Source organism: Diabrotica virgifera, chromosome 3, assembly GCF_917563875.1.
Source record: "Diabrotica virgifera virgifera chromosome 3, PGI_DIABVI_V3a".
NCBI classification, from domain to species: Eukaryota; Metazoa; Arthropoda; class Insecta; order Coleoptera; family Chrysomelidae; genus Diabrotica; species Diabrotica virgifera.
In genome coordinates, this window is record NC_065445.1 from 151,613,612 (window position 1) to 151,633,960 (window position 20,349).

Genomic DNA, 20,349 nt, shown 5'->3' on the forward strand with positions numbered 1-20,349 from the left:
TTATAGTTTATATGTATAATGGGGTATTTTTCCCGAAAATAAAAATTATTAAAAACAATATTATAATATTACGTATGTACCTACAATATCTACAAATAGTTTCGATTTCAAACAAATCACGCCTTGAAAAGGATCCGGAAATCCTACAGCAGGGCATTATGTAAACATCAAATATTTAAGTAAAATGCTAAATATTATTAAGTCAATATACGTACCAATTTTTTTTACTAAAATGATTTAGTCGTTATTGTTCACACTATCATCGCCATCGCTGTCATCATCATCGCTGTCGTCACCGTTAATTGTTATTATGATTGGGCTTATTTCGTTAATTTTATTTTCACGAATCCACCAATCCTCAATTAATTTTTCGCACTTGTATATACAGTTCCGCCATACTTCTGGAGTTGCAATTGAAAGTGCTTCTCGCCAAGTTTCCCAAACCGCTTCGTCTGTATACCCATTAGGCCCAATATGGTTGTCGTAATATTATTTTGCTATTCCCCATATATATTCGATGGGATTAAACTAGCAGTGGTATGGTGGAAGACGTAAAACTTGATGCCCGTAACTTTCAGTAACCTGATCCACCACAAAGATTTTTGGTTTTGCATGTTCTTTTGCCAAACGTAACAACTCAGACTTTAATATATGCTGTGGAATAGATATGCGTTCATTTGTTAGCCATTCTTTAATCTTATCTACATTCCACGAATTTGTTGGACTTTTGTTTAGTATTTCTGAATGATAAGGCGCATTGTCTAAAATAATTACGCTGGGCTCACTTAATCCGGGAAGAAGTTTTTCACGCAACCATTTCACAAACATTTCCGTGTTCATATTGTCACGATAGTCACTGTTTTTTGATGTAGACGAAAATATTAAATCAGCACCTTCTATAAAGCCTGTCTTCCCTCCCGCGTGCAGAATTATATGTCGCTTCCCTTCTCCACTAGCATGCTTGATCGATTTTATGTTGTCATCTTGCCATATTCTCTTGGTAGCACCCTTAGAAAATATCCATGTTTCGTCTAAATATACAAAAGTTGACCCTTCTTCTTTAAATATGTTATATTTATTTTCTCAGAAACTCAATTCTCTTGTGTACAACAGAACTTCTTTCACAAAGCGCTTTTCTGTTATCCTCTTTTTTAAATTTGAATCCTATGTTATGTAGGACTTGCCATAAACTTGTTCTGCCGATGTCACCAAATTTCCTCTCTTTTAACTTAAGTAAAATTGTACCTAAAGTCACATGTTCCTTATTTGCACGCATTTGATATATGATATTACGAATTTGAAATTTTCGTCCTTCTAACATATTGTTCGTTTTTAATAACAGGCGAGTATGGTGGTGATCGTTTTCCGGCACTTCACTATTCTCGTTTTTAATTGTAGATCTTAATTTTGATTCGCTAATTTCTAAAGCATCGCACATGCGTTGTTGTACAGACGTTACCGATTTTAAAGGACCACCATTGTTTTTTTCCGCAATAAAGTACTTATGTAGGTTACAAATTAGAGTATCTACATCTAAAACACGTCTTGGCATTTTCGGTTAAAGAGCACGAACAGATTCTCACAAAATTAACAATATAAGGCGTTACCAATTCGACAGAATAAATTCAACTGGAAGATAACAAATGTCCTTATAGTTTCTTATAGCATTCCTGATTTGTTTGTCGACCCATTTAGTTAAATTACCTATTAAAATTGCATTAGTTTGTCATACTTTCTCTAATTTGGTTTTGCACCTATTTGGGTAATTAAGTACTTTCACTTGAATAATTAAAATGCCAAGACAGTACCGTAATTAAAATACCTAGGTCAAAAAATGAGCTTTATTTTGATACTATACAGTATGGTGCAAATGAAAGGAATAAATTCGTTATTTCGTAAACCGGCGACTTTAAGGAAAAATCCTGAAACAGGTCGATTTTTATTTTTAAATTATGATATTTTGCCATAAATGTCATACTAGTAACGTCATCCATATGGGCGTGATGAAGTAATCGATGATTTTTTTAAATGAGAATAGGGGTCGTGTGCTAGCTCATTTGGAAGATCATTCAATTCTCTATTTATTAATATAAACATTTACATAATTGTTTATACAGGGCGCCCAAAAATTTTTTTTAATTTAAATTATTTGACAAAAAAAGAAGAATCTATATAATTTATTTAATTTAAAATACATTTTATTGCTGTTAGAAATCAGTAAAAAAATGTTTATATCACAAATAAACATTGTTTTTCGCTTAAATTAAATGTTCAAACTTCCTAAGAAACAGGTGGCTGGCGGGAGCTGGCTTGAACATTGAATTTAATCGAAAAGCAATGTTTATTTTTGAAATAAACATTTTTTCTGTTTCTGGGCAACAGTAAAATGTATTTTAAATTAAATAAACTACATACATTCTTCTTTTTTGTCAAATAATTTCATTAAAAATTTTTTTGCACGCCCTGTACAAATAATTGTGTAAATGTTTATATGCCTAAATAGTGAATTTAATGACCTTTCAAATGAGCTAGCACTCGACCCCTATTCTCATTTAAAAAAATCATCGATTACGTCATCACCCCCAGATGGATGACGACACTAGTATGATATATATGCCAAAATATCATATGTTGAATGGGTTTATTGACAGATTTTAAAACACAATGTAGGTATACCCCCAAAATATATTTTATTACTATTCCTTTCTTTTATCTGTTTCAATAGTTTATTAATGTTTCTTCACTGCTTATATCAATAATACATAGTCTCAATTTACAATCAATTACTTTCAACTGAATTTTAATCCCTTCCTTTCTTTTCTTTTCTACTCTAATTCTCACCCTTTAATTTATATCTCAATTTCATGTACCTACATTGTTGTCTATCAATTCACATTTATTACTGTTATTACTATATGACTGCTAATATACCCTTTTAGCTACAATTTTTAAGCTTTCCGATTTTTCATTCTTTTTACGACCACTACTCCTCTCATTAAAACATCAAGGAGTATTGACTTTAACAATTTAGCTTACAGCTGCACGTCCACATCTAACATACATATTAGATATCGACCCGTTTTGATCCAAACGTTGTTAGTCTTACACTAACACATACACTAATAAATAGAAGTCTTTAATAAATATAAATAAAAACAAAAATCTTTTAATAAATAGAAATAAAAATCTTTAAAACCGGTACAGATTTGTTGGTTGTCTTTCACCAACTATCTCTTCACCCTCAAAAATTCCCAAATTCCATAAACTTGTTTACCTTTGCAACATTCTCCGTCTATTCCACCATATCCCGTTAGCATAACTTAAGCAGATATATCATGTTAATGAATACTGAGGTAGTACCTCCTTGTAACCGAATCATTTAGTTACTTGTAACCGTTGACCTGAAGATGCTCTGCATACTTTAGAGAGCGAAACCGGTCGTCGGAAGTTACAATAAATGATTGAGAGTACGTCTGTCTTTTACTTCATTCAAAATATCATAATTTAAAAACAAAAATCGACCTGTTTCGGGATTTTCCCTAATGTCATCGGTTTACGAAATAAAGAATTTATTCCTTTCATTTGCACCATACTGTATATACGAGTAGTTGCAAAATTTACTGAATGCATTAACATTATTTAGTGGTGGCCGCATATCGAAATAACTACTCTGTGATAGACCACATAACGAATTAGTTACTCTGCGGTAGACCGCATATTGGATGGTAGACCGCATATCGAATCGGCACTAATCTATATATTTTTTCGTATTTAAAATATTACTTGCGGGTAAATCCTAATTGTTCTTTTAGTCAAGGAAGTCTCTTCGCATCTGCTCGGGAAAATGTTCTAGTCAGGTGTTTTGCATAATCTTACTCCTAAGTTAGTATTAAGTTTTTGCTAAGAAAGGTATTTCTAACAAGGGTGCATTGTATTTTATTATTTATCTTATTATTTTTCCTTAAATTATCCTGTTTATTAAATTTTAATCAAAAAATTACTAAAAATTCAATAATTAAATAGATATTGGCCCTCTACGCACCCGAGATCTACGCTTATGTTACTGGTATACCTAAAATATTACAATCGACCTGCCGATTCGTTTGTTTCTTTATTAATCCGTGACCGGTGTATCCCTACCGAATAGAGATTATGTATAATGTATATGTGTTTGAAACTAATAAAAATATTTGAGCTGTAGGTAAATATTTAAATTTATATTTTTTTTAATTCTCGGAGGGGGCCATGGCCCCCTCTCTGGATCCGCCCTTGGAGAGAGGTTTCACTCCACCAGTGAAACAGGAAGCCACCTCTCACAGAGTTTCGCGAAGAATAGACTGTATTGAAAATCAAACACCCCATTATTTTATCTATACAAATTTTGTTTATATATTTCATTTATTTATTTTATTTATTTCATTTTATTTATTCTATTTAACTATTTATATAATTTATTTATTGAATAATTTTATTTATACAAACTTTAACTATTTTACCAACTTATTTATTTTATTTATATATATTTATTTATTTATTTTAGTTTGTAGGAATTTTAATTCAGTAGAAAGATGCGAATCTGTTGCAGATACGACCTCAGGGAACTGAACCAAAGTGGGCCTCAAGGATCAACCTGGTATACGGATTTTGCAGGTGAACGTGGGCAGGGCGCGCCGACCGCACGACCTTGTCCTCGCAAAAGCCTGCAAGCTAGACATAGATCTGCTCATCGTCCCCGAACTAAACATAAAGATTACGTCGGGCGGTCGGGGTGGTTGGGTTCAAGATAATGGAAAGAACGTGGGGGTGTTCATTAGAAATAGGGATGTGGGAGTGCAGAGAATTGTCAGGGGGGGGGGGTGAGATACGAGGCCATCGTTGATGAAATAATGAGCACCGCCATAAGCGAAACAGAAATATTGATCGCCGGGGACATTAATGCGAAGTCCAGATTATGGGGTTCCCCTATAAACGACAAAAAGGGGAACTATGGAATGAATGGATAGCCCAGGCTGGCCTCCAAGTATTAAACAACGACAAACCTACATTCGTAAGGGGGGCCAGCCAATCACATATTGACGTCACATTCGCAAGCGAAGGGCTATCCAGAAAGGTGCACGGATGGGACGTCCTCGACGATCAATTATTTACCTACCACCGTTACATACAATATGAGATAAAGGTTAAAGGGGGATTAAAACGGAAGATAGGTCACACAGAATCATACTTCAATAAAAACAAGTACCTATCGGAGGTCAGAAAAACAAACGAAGAAGAGATTTCTGACCTTGACCAACTGAGACGAGCTTTACAAAATGCAGCAAAGTTGACAACCATTAAGAAGAAAAATGATAAAAAATCCCCCTACTGGTGGACGGATGAGATAGAAGGTTTACGGGAGAGATGCCTCAGAGCTCGAAGGAATTACACGAGAAGCCAGGGCAACCTGGAGCTCAAAGAAATATATAAAGACTTAAAGAAAACATTTGGGTCAACGCATACAGGATTACAATGAAAACCTTGAAGATAATGGCCCCGCATAGACTCGAAGGAAACCAGCGGATGGAATTAGCTGAGCTCCTCTTCCCCACTAAGGAACCACAGAATTTTATTAAGGTATTTCCTATCATGGTCGAGGAGTTCACGGAAGAGGAAATAAAATCCGCTGGTCAGGAAATGAAGACAGGGAAAGCTCCCGGTCCTGACCCGACCCGAAGCCGACCCTGATCTGGTGGCAGCCAGAGGCAATAAAGATTATAGCAACGGAGAAACCAGGTTTGATCAGAAGAATATGTAATGAGCTACTGCAGAAACATGTGTTTCCCAGACACTTAAAGGAAGCCAACTTGGTTATATTCCTAAAGCCTGGGAAACCCCCTGATTCACCAACTTCTTATCGGCCAATATGCCTTCTGGACTGCCTTGGTAAATTCTATGAAGGATTTGTTAAGAAGAGGCTGGAAGGCATGTTGGAAGATGAGAGAGTTTTATCTAGTCAACAATATGGGTTTAGAAAAGGTAGATCGACAGTCGATGCCGCTACCTGGATAAAGGATGCGGCTATGGCAAGCAAGAAAATATGGGTGGTCCTTGTTCTGTTGGACATAAAAAACGCTTCTAATTCAGCAAACTGGGACCTCATAGTGAACCGAATAGGCGAATGTGGGGCTCCGGAATATTTGTCCAACATGATTAAGGACTATCTATCTGAAAGATCCGTATGCATATCGAAGAAGAAAAAGAAACAAATGACCGCGGGAGTACCCCAGGGGTCAGTCCTGGGACCCTTACTTTGGAATATATTATATAACGGGGTACTAGAAATTCACAAGAGAACAGAAGTTAGAGCGATAGCATACGCGGACGATCTAGTCTTACTGGTGGAAGATGATACGAGTCGGGGTATAACGGATAAAGTACCTAAATAAAGCGACAGAGAAGACTGCGGCGTGGATAGAGAAAAACGATTTAAAGTTAGCAGTAGACAAGACAGAAATAATAATCTTGAGGGGACCAAGAAAAAGAGATGATATATGTTACGATAAAGAATTTTACAATTTATAATTCACGTCCCATCTGCTCGGCGCGGTAAAGTTCCAACGAGAATGGTTCCCTTCGTACTCCAATCAGAGTAAACATGTAAATCAAAAATGAATAACCATTTTCAATTTCGTTGCAACACGTTTCAATCAGAGAGTAAATTCCCCCATCTTCCTTAGTCTCAGCATCCGTTATGGCTTGCAAATTGTAGAAGCCTCGGAGGTGTTACCAGAGAAGGTTCCCATTGTTTTCAATCTGGTAGGATGTAGAGTAACATTTTTGGATGTTGTTTTATGTGCTATTAGATTGAAAACTTAGTTTTTTGCTAGCAGTTGCCGCTAGGGTATCCCTGCCCAGTGGCGACGCGTAACTTTTTCTAAAGTGTTACCAAACCAGATGTAAAAATATCATATTTAAAAAAAATTGTGGAATAAAATTAAACAAATCACTATTCCCAAATTATATGTACTTATGTAATTATGTATATGTAACAGGTATAACAATAAATAATAAACAAACTAAACATATTATTCTACCATAAAATTAACATAAAAAAATGAACAAGTAGGAAAAAGAATAGATTTTGAAAACTATTGTTTATACATATTTTAATTCTTCCACTTTCAATAATATCATTTTTTTCTTCAAAATTATATATAAAAAAATATACAAGGAGAATAACTTTTCAAGTAGTTGATCAATTACGCAATACGTAGCAACACTCTTGCATGTTTAAATGCACGCACACTGTAATCTGTAATAGGTACTAAACTAATGTTACCAATCCTCAAAATGGTTACAATACTTATATACACAGCGTGCCCGCGCGCCGTCTCTAACAGAGCCGTCGCTCCTTCAAAATTTTCAGAAACGAGCTAGTCCCGAGCGACAGCGAGGTTTCTCCTGCGTTACCACTGCCAGTATTGGTAACAGCATATAATAACGTGCAATGGATTCACATATCTCGCCAATATTTTCGTGCGTCTAGTTGGCTATTTACTGAATTAGGTACTTACTATTAACAAATATTTCTGGTGGTAAAAAATATAAATGGAATTATTTCATAACAGTCATTAAATATTTATTGCAAGATTTTTAACTGTTACCAATGGTAACAGTGGTTACATGGACGCTTCGCCAGTGTCCCTGCCATTTCTTTCGTTGCAATCCGTGACTGCACGCCGGGGTTTGTCCTAGTTGGGTCAGAGAGAGCAGCATATGTGCCTCCTGATGAGAGACTAATAAGTTTTGAAACGAGAGACTAATAAGTTTCGAAACCGGTTGAGGTGCTTGCTGCACTCTCTTATTGAACTGGAAAAATGATGCGGCTGTAGTGTCGTGTTGCAACGAAATTGAAAATGGTTATTCATTTTTGATTTACATGTTTACTCTGATTGGCGTACGAAGGGAACCATTCTCGTTGAAACTTTACCGCGCTGAGCAGATGGGACGTGAATTATAAATTGTAAAATTCCCTCATCTTCCTTAGTCTCAGCATCCGTTATGGCTTGCAAATTGTAGAAGCCTCGGAGGTGTTACCAGAGAAGGTTCCCATTGTTTTCAATCTGGTAGGATGTAGAGTAATATTTTTGGATGTTATTTTATGAGCTATTAGATTGAAAACTTAGTTTTTTGAAATCAGATTCTTTAAAGTTAAATCCCGAGTACATTAGTTGCCTTACCATTTTCAATAATGCTAAAAAGTTGTCCTTGACTAATGGCACTTGGGTATTCAATAACAATATCCTTATCTACTGAATTAGGTGTAGATTTAATTGCTCTGGCATCAGTCGAGGATGCGATGCTTTCAACTGTTGTAGAGGTTTGAGCAGTTTCGATGATGGGTGTCACATTGTCCGTTGTAGTAAGTAACGTGGATCTACCGATTGTACTGGTGGGCGCTATTGCTGCTTTGGTTTTAGTAGATGTAGATGTTATGGGAATATTTTGTGTTGCGCGATTCAGGACGATGGGAATCAAAGACGATGTTAGATTTGATACTGCGTTAGTAGTGACTTCTGTGTCGTAAGTTGTTGCTACTAAAAAGAAAAATATTTTAAATAATACGAAGTAATCTATATAAATAAAAATGAATGTTTGTATGTATGTACCTTATAGACTCGCAAACTATGTATTTGATCTTAAGGGGATGGGTACGTATTTTCGCCTGCAATGCTATTCAAATGGGGATTCAATTTTTTCGAATCCTGAGAAAACTAATAAGTATCTTTGAAACATTTAAACGCAGAATGAAAGACTACGTTATTAGCGAGGGCCGAAAGTCCCTGAGAACTTCTTTTATTTTAATAAGTTACAGGGGCAAAAAACTAAGAGAAAATTTAGTGTGATTTTTAATTTCAAATATCTCATTCAAAATAAACTTTTTATTTATTCTACGGGACTTCGGCCCTCGGTAATAATTTAGTCTTTCATTCTGCGTTTAAAATTTTCAAAAATATTTATTGGTTTTTTCAGGATTTGAAAAAAAAATGAACACAGTGTCCGTGGTAATATTTTCCAAATCTATCTTGGCTAGGCCAAGAACATGGCTAGTTATTAAAGTACCTAACTTTTTTATTATCCAACGTAAGCAAATGAATAAAAAAAGAAAATGTTAAGAAAGCCTAAGGCTACAATTGAGTTTTAATTTCAATATTTTATCTATGCTATAGTAGCCCACAGAGTGTTTCGAAGGAAAAAACACAGTATGATTGTTACACTCGGTATAAAATGAAGTTATTAGTGCATGAAGGTGTTACGTCATTTTTTAACAATTTTGAGATATCAAGAGTTAACACAAGAGAAATAAATAAATTGCTGGTGTGGGAACGTAAAATCGTTCGAATGATAATATGGCCCTTGCAGAGACAGCGTGACGAACGAATTGAGACGCAGATACAATAACGAGTCTCTATTCGGAAAAGAAAATCTAGTCAGATATATAAAGGCCAATAGACTCAGATGGGCAGGGCATGTGATACGCAGTAACGACAATCGCCTTATAAACAATGTGTTCTGGGAAAGGCCAGATGGAAGAAGGTCTGTTAGGCGGCCTAGAAAAAGGTGGAAAGTTGCAGTCAAAGAAGATCTAGAGAAAATGGGAGTGCGACAATGGGAATTAGTGGCACAGGACCGACAAACATGGAAGGCAATAGTAAACGCGGCAAAGACTCACGAAGAGTTGTAGCGCCATTGATGATGATGAAGAGTTAACACCTTCTTGCTCGGACTGCTTTAGACAAAACTTGACTTGACGTGTTTTTAACATTGGATTTTAGGGTCTCTAGCCACATCTTTGCAAGAAAATGAGTTAACACTTTCATGCATACCAATTTTGTCCATTTTGAAGAAAATGAGTTAACACCTTCATGCATAATAGTTTCAAATGACATTTACCTGTCTAGCAACAATATTATTACATTGAGATTCTTAAATAATAAGACTATAACATACTAAAAAACTCACTCAAATCGGACAACAGGTTTAACAAATTCGAGACATCAAACGTGTATAATTCATGGAGTGACCTATGTTTTTACTCGGCAGTGTACTATTATACATATATATTTACCTGTTGATATTTCTAAAGTAGGTGTGATCTTTCCGGTACTTTCTGTAGACGAAGCACTTAACGTGTCTTCAGTTTCTCTTCGGTGTCTCGTTGGCATTCCGTAATCTACGTCTATGGTATTGGAGGTCCAAATTTTGGTAGTTTTAGTATCACTTTGTGTATAGGAAATAGTGGGCGTGGTAAGTAGAAATTTGGTAGATTTGTCATCGAAATCTTCGTTGAAAATTGCGCATGTAAGTTGTTTAAGAATTTCTTCTCTATCCTAAAATAAAATTTATTACATATTAATATTTTTAAAATTTCAAACAAGCTTATAATTCTGTGATAAGAAGACGTCTATACCAGGCCCTGAACTCCGGAACTTTGCAACTCCGGACAAGATAATCAGACTAGTAAAAATGACCTTAATGAAGACCGACAATAGAGTAAGGATAAAAGTATAACAGGGAAACTTGAAGATGTAAGGGGATTAAAGTAGGGAGATTCGATATCCACAGAACTCTTCAATTTCTTGTTGGAGGCAATATTGTGAGAGAGTGGAATATGAACGAAAGGTATGATCTATGACAACAGAAGTCAGGATCTGGCCTTTGCGAACGAGTTAGTATTAATGGCAAGAACTGAAAGGGAACTGATAAGGATTTTCAAACTCTGAGGCGAAGGCTAAGCAGTATGGACTGAACATTAACGAGAAAAAAAAAACAATATATATGGAAATAAGGCAGACTACATATGAAGACACCAGTGGCGTAGCTAGCCCAACAGGGGTCCCATATCAAAATTTGTCGCGGGGCCCTTTTCCACCGATGATATGGCATAGTGCTAAAAAAATTTTCAACAAAAGAAGCAAAAACGCCTGTATAGAATAGAATAGAAATAAGTATGCTTTATTGTCACTGAAAGTTTTACAATTTTATGGACAAAGCTTACAAAGATTAGGAAAAAAACAATAACAAATATACAGTTTACTGAAATTGCAAAAATCGTCAATATTATTACAAAATAAAAGAAAATGAAATAAAACAAAACAATATGGGGTGTTTCATTAATAATTGGAAATATTTTAACTGTAGATTCCTGGGCTCAAAATATTAAGGATTAACCCAAATCACCTACAAAAAAACCCTTCCTATGCAAGCTGGAGTTCTTTGAAGATGGTGACTTTTAATCAGTTTTTTTTTAAATACATACCTCTACTAGAACACTTCTATTTAGAAAAACGAAAACTGGTACGTCTATTTATCTTCCAGATATAAATCGATTTCATAAATTGTGAATTTCTTGTACCGGTCATATGCGTCCTCTTTGGGTAGGGCAACGGTTATTTTATCGCATAACTTTTTTGTCTTTGACTTTTAAGCATTTTTGACACTGGATTGTTAAATCGTGAAGTATTCCAGTACTAAAAGTTACTCTAACTTTAAGTCGGTAGGATACACTGTCTTCTAGAAAAATCGATTTGAAAATGTTTAATTTTTTGAATTTGAACAAAATTTGAAAAAATTTTCAAACACAATGGTGTATTTTACCGACCTAAAGCAAGAGTAACTTTTAGTACCAGAATACCTCATAATTTAATAATCTAGTGTCAAAAATGTTTCAAAATTAAACACACAAAAAATAATGCGATAAAATATTCGTTGACCTACCCAAAATCGACGCATATGATCGGTACTAGAAATTCGCAATTGATGAAATCGATTCATCTCTGGAATAAACGTACCAGTTTTCATTTTTTGTTTTTGGGTTTAATCGTAATATTTTGAGCACAGGAATCTACAGTTAAATTATTTCCAATTATTAATGAAACACCCTGTATACTGCAAAATTTAAATAAATTGCAAATTGCATAATAAAATCTTAGAAACTAATAAGTTCTGCGTATAAAACCCAAATATAGATAATAATAATAAACCTAATAAACTCTAATAAACCAAAGTCGTAAAATAGATTTGAATTGTTGAGACTCGTTGTTTTAAAACAGATTCAGTTTTTTCAAGCCAAGGGTAAATGGACATAGAAAATTAACGTAAACAAAGAAGCTCTGTACTTTAACGGCGAGCGACCAGCAAATACATAGATATATTTAAATACAATTTATAGAGAAAGAACACATTACACGAAAATATACACAAACAATACACAGTGTTTCAATGTTTCAAATATTATTAAATATATTAGGTAAATCGATTACAAATATTGCAATTTTGCATTATAAACATTATACAATTACTCACATACAACCAACGGTGAATAGACAATAAAAAGTAGCTTGAAAACAAAAAAGGTCTGTAGTTATAGAAAGGCGAAAGGCAGAAAATAGATAGGTACCTGTACATAATTATAGTTTATATGTATATAGGGTGAGGCAGATAACTGGCCTATTAGAAATATTTAGAGAACCAAAGGCAACAGAATCATTAAAATTGGAATGAAGGGGTCTTGAAGGGTGATCTATTTAATGAAAATATTTTCATCAATTTGTTACTTCCGGTTATACCGGAAGTTGCTTAAAACTTCGTTTTTTTAAATGGGATACCCTGTATATTTTTACATTTTTAGATTCTACTCGATGTCTTCTTTCTTAAAATATGCGGTTTTGTAATGTTATACAGGGTAGTTTAAAAGCTAATTACGTTTTTTTTATTAATTTCGTAGCAACTTTCACACCCTGTAGAATTGTAGTAGTTGGATATCAAAAACTCTATTTATGTTAAAATGATTTTTAATATAGTCTACTATTATTAAAAATTATTAGTATTGCTAAATGTTAAATTTTAGTATACAGGGTTGGTCGAAACTCGGAATGAGGATTTTCTGAATTTTTTTAAATGGAACAACCTGTATTTTAGTATTGCAATGAAATGACATTTTATGGTACTTTTTTATTTCTTAAGCATTCCCTATACCTAAATGCTTTAATTTGTGCTTAATTGTTAATCGCGCCAAGAATGTTAACCACGTAGGTATTTTGATAGCTGAACCATTATTGGCAATTTTAAAGATCAGTCAAGATTAATATGTATTTATTTGCGAAAAATTATTTGTGATTGAATATTTTCACGGCCAACCTAATAAAATTTCATGTATTTTTTGTTGAAATTAATGTTTGGCTTGAATCACCAATAACTCACAAATTAAAGCAGTTAGGTATAGGGAATGCTTAAGAAATAAAAAAGTAGCATAACATATCATTTCATTACGATAATAAAATATAGGGTGTTCTACTTAAGAAAACTCAGAAAATACTCTTTCCGAGTTGCGGCCAACCCTGTATAGTACAATTCAACATTTAGCTATACTAACAATTTTTAACAATAGTAGACTATATTAAAAATCATTTAAATCATTAATAGAGTTTTTTGTGTCGACATGCCGCGCTGGGGCCCCTGAATATCGGGGGCCCCGTATACTTGATACGGCTGATACGGCGGTAGCTACGCCACTGGAAGACACACGACTCAAGACTACCACAAACAACGAGAGTAAGGCCTTTTTCATACTATACGACTTTGGTCGTCACGACAAACGGTCGTACGACCGTTTGTCGTGCTCATCAGACTTTCACACTTTACGACAGTATTCATCTTATTGTCGTAGAGAGCACAAGGCGTATAATGAATCGGGCAAAAATTTATTATTTATACATAATACATTATTTATACGTAGAAAAAGTTCTTTGAACATCTGCAGATGTGATTGGTGCGTATTTAAATTTAGACAAATGTGCCGGTACTGTTTTACAACAATATAATAAATTTGGGCTTTCTACAGACAAATATTAGTTTATTACATGGCAGGTATAACGATGGGTTTTCCCACTTATCTCCTAAGCCTAAGGGATTAAAATTCTTATGAATACTTTATTGAATTATTAGAGTTTTATTATAGCTCTGTATACTTCATAGAATTTTGCTTAAGACAGGAAGTAACATGAAATTTCACTATAGTCTATCATAAGAAGTAAAATAAACAATGATAAGCAACATATCTTTAAAATAAGCATTTTTATTAAAAATCCTAATTATAATCTTTTGTAATTAAATAACATAAAAAATAATAATTGTTCATAAGCTATTTTCTTGTGGTATCTTATGCAATTTACTATTTTAGTTGGGAATAAGCCACCATTTTATTTTATGAATAAGATTATTTGACGTTTCGATTTCCACTTCGGAAATCGTTATCAAAATACTTCTTCTTCTTCTTTTCTTTATCTTTATGCATATTACATGTTACTCTTCGCCGATGTTACTAGTTTTTATATTCTATAGTTCTTTTTATGCGAAGGTAAATAAATACTTTTATTTCCTAACTTAATCAAACAAGTAATAAGAAATCAAATCGGAGAAAACAAACTATTTATTCTTATTTACAAAACTATGAAATCAATATATTATAACTATATGATGTTTTGCAGAATTGCGTGGATGTTAATTAAACACCGAAGTACTTCTAGTCAGTTTTATTTTAAAAGAAAACTCAATAATTCTACAAATAACTTAAACATCAAAATCAACATTTATTTTTCCTTGACACTTATTTTTGCTTACAGTTGACATCTGACACTTATATAACATTGTTTCCAACTACATCATACAATAACAAAAATCCCCTAGATTTGCCGTTGCTTATTTTTACTGGGTATTCAACACCCCCCCCTCAACGGTAAATCTCCTAGATCTAAATTAATTTTTTATTCTAAACCTAGCAACTCTCTAAATTTTTTAAACAGAGTTAAACCTAATGGTTTTGTACATATGTCAGCCTGTTGGTCACTTGTATTAAGATATTTTAATACAACAATATTTTCCTTAATTTTATCTCGTACAAAATGAAATCTAATATCAACATGTTTTAGTCTCTTATGAAATTCCGGATTTCTACTAACCCTTATAGCGCTTTGATTGTCTGCATGAATTAGAACCGCTACATAATCAGGTTTTATTTTTAAATCATACATTAAGTATCTTAGCCAACATGCTTCACTCACACATACACTTAGTGCAACATATTCAGCTTCAGTAGAGGACAAACTGACTGTAGACTGTTTCCGTGATGCCCATGACACCGTGCAATTAAAAACTTTGAATACATATCCTGATGTAGATTTTCTATCAGTACGGTCACCTGCCCAATCTGAATCTGAGTACCCTACTATCAAATTTTCCTGTTTATATTTATGTTTATAGTATATCAAACTCATAGTAACTGTGCTTTGAATATATCTCAATACTCTTTTTATTGCTACCCACAAATCGTTACTTGCACATGTTTGATACCTGCTTAATATACCTATAGCTATACACAAATCTGGTCTTGAGCATAACATTGCATACATCAAACATCCTATAGCAACTCTACATTTCTTTTCTATCTCTATGCTCTCAGATTTTTTTCGTTTGAGAAAATCGTGGTGAAAATTATTATCCATTGGTGTTGTTGATGGTTTGCAGCTTGACATGTCAAATTTCTTCAAAACATTTTTTAAGTAAACAGTTTGATTAATTTTTATTTTGCCTTCAGACAAATTTTGAGTTATGCACATACCCAAAAAATGTTTTATTTGACCTAAGTCGTTCATTTTGAAGTTTTTGTTTAAAATGTATTTTATTTTCTCAACTTCTTGATCATTTGTACCTGCCAACAGCAAATCATCAACATACAGCAAAATGTATATCCTACCTTTTTCATTTACTTTAATATAAAGACAATATTCATATTCAGATCTTGAAAAACTCAAATTTTGCATCAAATTATGAAATTTGTCATTCCAATTTTTAGGTGAACTTTTCAAACCATATAAGGATTTTCTTAATTTGCAAATAGTGCCCTCTTTTTCTTTAAATCCCTTTGGGAGTGAAATAAAAACATTTTCTTTAATATCCCCATTTAGAAATGCACTACAAACATCTACTTGATGAATTTTCATATCAAAAGTATTACACATGGCTAAGAAAATCCTTATTGATGGTAATTTTGCTACTGGACTATAAATATCATTAAAAAACATACCAATTTGTTGAAAACCTCTAGCTACCACACGAGCTTTATATTTCACTACTTTACCATTTTCATTTTTCTTTTTCTTGAACACCCACTTGCACTCAATGACTTTTTGACCATCACTACTTTGCACAAACTCCCATGTTTCATTTTCTAGCAACGCATTTATTTCTGATTGCATAGCTTTCTTCCAATTTTTACACTCACTACTGGCCACTGCATCATCATACGTCTGGGGTTCTTCATCATCACTAAAAGTCAACAAACTCATTTCGTCATCATCCAGAACATAATCATCATATCTTGAGGGTCTTTTTATATGTCTTCTCAGGTCATATCCATGCTCCTGCTCTATTTCATTCACATCTTCAACACTGCTATCAGTTTCGAGGTCACTCTCACTGCTTTCTTCTCTATTATTTTGAGGTTCTTCTGCTTCACTGTCATCTTCTTCTGACTTTATCTCCTCACATATCATCTGTATGTTTTTATTCATGTCTGTCTCCCCATTTTTTATTTCTATGGTTTTCTCGGGCAAAAATATGACATCTCGATGAATTTCAACTTTATTTTTGTCTGGGACAAATATTTTGTAACCTTTTACATCCTCACTGTAGCCAATAAAGAAACCAAACATATTTTTTGCATCCCATTTTAATCTCTTCTCTTTTGGGACATGCACTGATACTCTAGAACCAAAACTCTTGAGTGTAGAAATATTATTGACTTTCTTTTTGTACCATAATTCATAAGGTGTCACATTTTTTATGCTACTAGGGCCTGTTCGGTTTAAAACATACACTGCTGTATGTATGGCCTCTGCCCACAAGTTTTTATTCAACTTTTGCCCTTGTATCATAGTTCGGGCTGATTCAACTAGGGTTCTATTTTCCCTCTCAGCCCTACCGTTCTGCTGAGGCGTATACACTACTGATCTCTGATGTTTTATGCCTTGATAGTCAAGCATCTCCTTTATTTCTTGGTTCATAAACTCTAAACCGTTATCTGATCGTAAATTTTTCATCTTGCAGCCTGTCTCTCTCTCGGCTAATGATATAAAATTTTTAAGGTGTTTCTTAACTTCTGATGTATTTTTCATGAAATACGCGTACCTATAATTTGTATAGTCATCCTTTAACAACAGGAAATACCTATTTCCCCCTAAAGACTCTTCTTCCATAGGGCCACATACGTCTGTATGCACTAATTGTAATGGCTCACTTGCTCTTGATTCACTTAACTTGAATGGTATTCTGTGTTGTTTACCTGTTAAACACTGTTCACACACGAATTTTTCGTCTATAAAATCAATGTTATTTTGCCTTAAAAAGTTTCTCACATATGTAGTATTTTGATGTGCTAGTCTGCAGTGCCAAACTCTCAAACTTTCTGTTGTTTTTGCAGAATTACACTCTGATAAAAATACATCTACTAAACAGCTGTTTTCTTGAACTTGACCGTCAGACAAGTTTTCGTTAGGGGTGCGTTCCGAAATTAAAATATTTGCAAAGGTTTCAGTGTTTTGTTCTTGTGAGAATAACATTTTGTATAATTTGTTATCCCGTGTTGCCAATGCTCTTATTTCTCCTTTGTCATTATAAAATTCACATTTTTCATTGTTTGAAAACATCTTATAACCTTTATCTAAGGCACATCCAGCTGAGAATAAATTAAATTGTAAATCTGGCACAAATAATACATCTGACAGGGTTGACTTTATAAATTTCTTACCATTAAATGCCCATAGAGTTATTTTTCCAATACCTTTAACTGGTAATTTTTCTCCATTTCCGACTTTTACTTGTTTTTTATAGCTTATCTCTATCAATTCTTCAAACAGATCTTGATTCCAGCACATATGTTCGCTAGCTCCTGTGTCCAAGCACCATTCATTTTTATTTTTCTTACTCCCAGTATATACCATGAATGCATTACTGTCAATTTTATTTTCTTCTCTGCTTGTCTGTTGTTTTTCATTTTTATTTTTATTAAACCAACACTCTTGTAAGTTGTGTCCTCGTCTTTTACATTGACTGCATACTTTTATGTCTTTCTGGCTATTATTATCTCTCTCTTTCTTCTTGAAAAAGCAATTTTTCGCAATATGGCCACCTCTGCCACAAAAATGGCACTTTAATCTGGTTTTCTTTTGCCCTTTAAATTCTCTGCTTGTATCACTTTTCATCGCCAATGCTGTGCTGCCCTGTGCTGACTTACTTCTTTCTTCTTCGATAAGTAGTCTTGATGTAAGTTCATCTAGGGTTTGTTTATCAGATGGTACGGATTCCCATGCGGATCGAAAATGCTTATATTCCTCTGGCAATGCCATAAGTATTTTTGTCATGATCATTTTATCGGACAGCTCTTCACCAGCTTGCTTTAGCTTATTTTTTATCTCTTCAAGCTGTGATATGAATGAGGCAACATTTTTACCTGATGAAAACTCCAAGAGAAAAAACTTTTGTTGCATTAAATGAATGCTCACCTCTGACTCTTTGTCGTAGACAGACTTCAACTTTGTCCACATATCTTTCGAGGTCTCACAGGATAAAATGTGTGTCATAGGGCCTTGCTCTATTCTGGTTACTATAAATTCTTGTGCTTTTGAATCACTAGCATCCCATTTCTTTTGGTCATCTCCAGTAGTGCTCGGTCTCACAGACTTTCCTATTACTATGTCATAATAACCACGGCTTTTTAGCACTACCCTTGTTTGAAATTTCCAGGCTACCCAGTTGTCACCACCACTAAGTTTCAACGCAGCCGATGAATTTTCCATTTTTCGGATTTATGTTTTTCTTTTTTTATGTATATATACTCGAGCTTCTTTTTCACCTTTTTTTCAGCTTTTCTTTTTTTATTTTCGTTGGCCGCGGCAAACTACCGACACAGGCTCTTCAACACTGACTTTTTTACTGGCGAAATACTCACGAAACAACTGATCTGGGCCCATAACCTGATGTTTTGCAGAATTGCGTGGATGTTAATTAAACACCGAAGTACTTCTAGTCAGTTTTATTTTAAAAGAAAACTCAATAATTCTACAAATAACTTAAACATCAAAATCAACATTTATTTTTCCTTGACACTTATTTTTGCTTACAGTTGACATCTGACACTTATATAACATTGTTTCCAACTACATCATACAATAACAAAAATCCCCTAGATTTGCCGTTGCTTATTTTTACTGGGTATTCAACACTATAATTATTTAATCTTAGTTAAAAATATAAAAACAAAAGAAAAAGATAAAAAGCCCAAAAATAATGTTTATGCTTGCCTCGAAGAATATTTTTTTTAGCGTACACTAATATTGAAATTATTTAAAACTATTTAATGCTACTATTTACAAAAACAAAAATAAGTTATCTGACTACTGTGTGTGGCGGTGGCGGCTTATACTGGTAAAACAACGTTTTCTTTTAGGATAAAAATTGGTCTGATCCTACCTTATATTTTTATCGATGTTTCATTTGTCGTACGGGAAAAAACACACAGCTCTCTAGTTTACTTTATTTCCATTTTATGTTTCCACGGGCACTTAATAGTTTCTCTAAGTATATGTCGGCCCTGGTAAAGGTGTTTCAAAAAAGCCCACAATATAGGGGAGAAAGAAAAATTGGCCTTAAAGATAGCGTGTGGCCAAAAAGAAAGGTCTTTAAGACCTAAATATCCGAGAATTATAAATCCTTGACAAGAAAGATACCCTAAAACTTCAGAAAGTTGAATATTTCTTGATTAATTCTCTGGATGACTTCCGATTTAAAATCCTTAGACAGTTTCATAAGACAAGTCTTGTCCTCATGAAGTGAAAATCAAAAGTGCCCAAGATATGACACTAGACAGGTAAAGACAAAGAGATGACACTTACTAGACAGGTAGCAATTTTATACCTAAAGCCTACTTCATGCCTGATTTTCCTATATGATTTCGGACTTTAAAATGGCTTGATAGCAGCTAATATTCAAGACAAAATAGAAGCTTGATTTTTATAATTATTTAAGCCAATACTTGTGACAATAAAGCAAAAATTATGACAATCTGATTTATAAAAATCGTTTCTAGTTGCTTAGCGACTTTTAACCCGTAACAACCCCACCCTTACTTGCAAAAAGGTTCAAAGAAACTTTTAAGGTGTAACAGTACAAAACAAGAAAACAAAAATAAAAAAAACAATACCAAAAAATAAAACAAAAACTTGTAAAGATAACATAAAACTTTACAATGAAATT

At 33.8% G+C, this 20,349-nt stretch overlaps 1 protein-coding gene across 1 annotated transcript in view; it reads right to left on the reverse strand.

Annotated features, from left to right (window-relative positions):
• LOC126882125 (uncharacterized) overlaps positions 1-20,349 on the reverse strand; it is a 994,490-nt gene that overhangs the window by 8,082 nt on the left and 966,059 nt on the right. Inside the window, exons 6-7 of the mRNA XM_050646970.1 lie at positions 10,109-10,370; positions 8,220-8,576 (exon numbers count right to left, since the gene is read on the reverse strand). Of these exons, the coding sequence (XP_050502927.1) occupies positions 8,220-8,576; positions 10,109-10,370 (619 nt within the window). The remainder of the gene's footprint in view (positions 1-8,219; positions 8,577-10,108; positions 10,371-20,349) is intronic.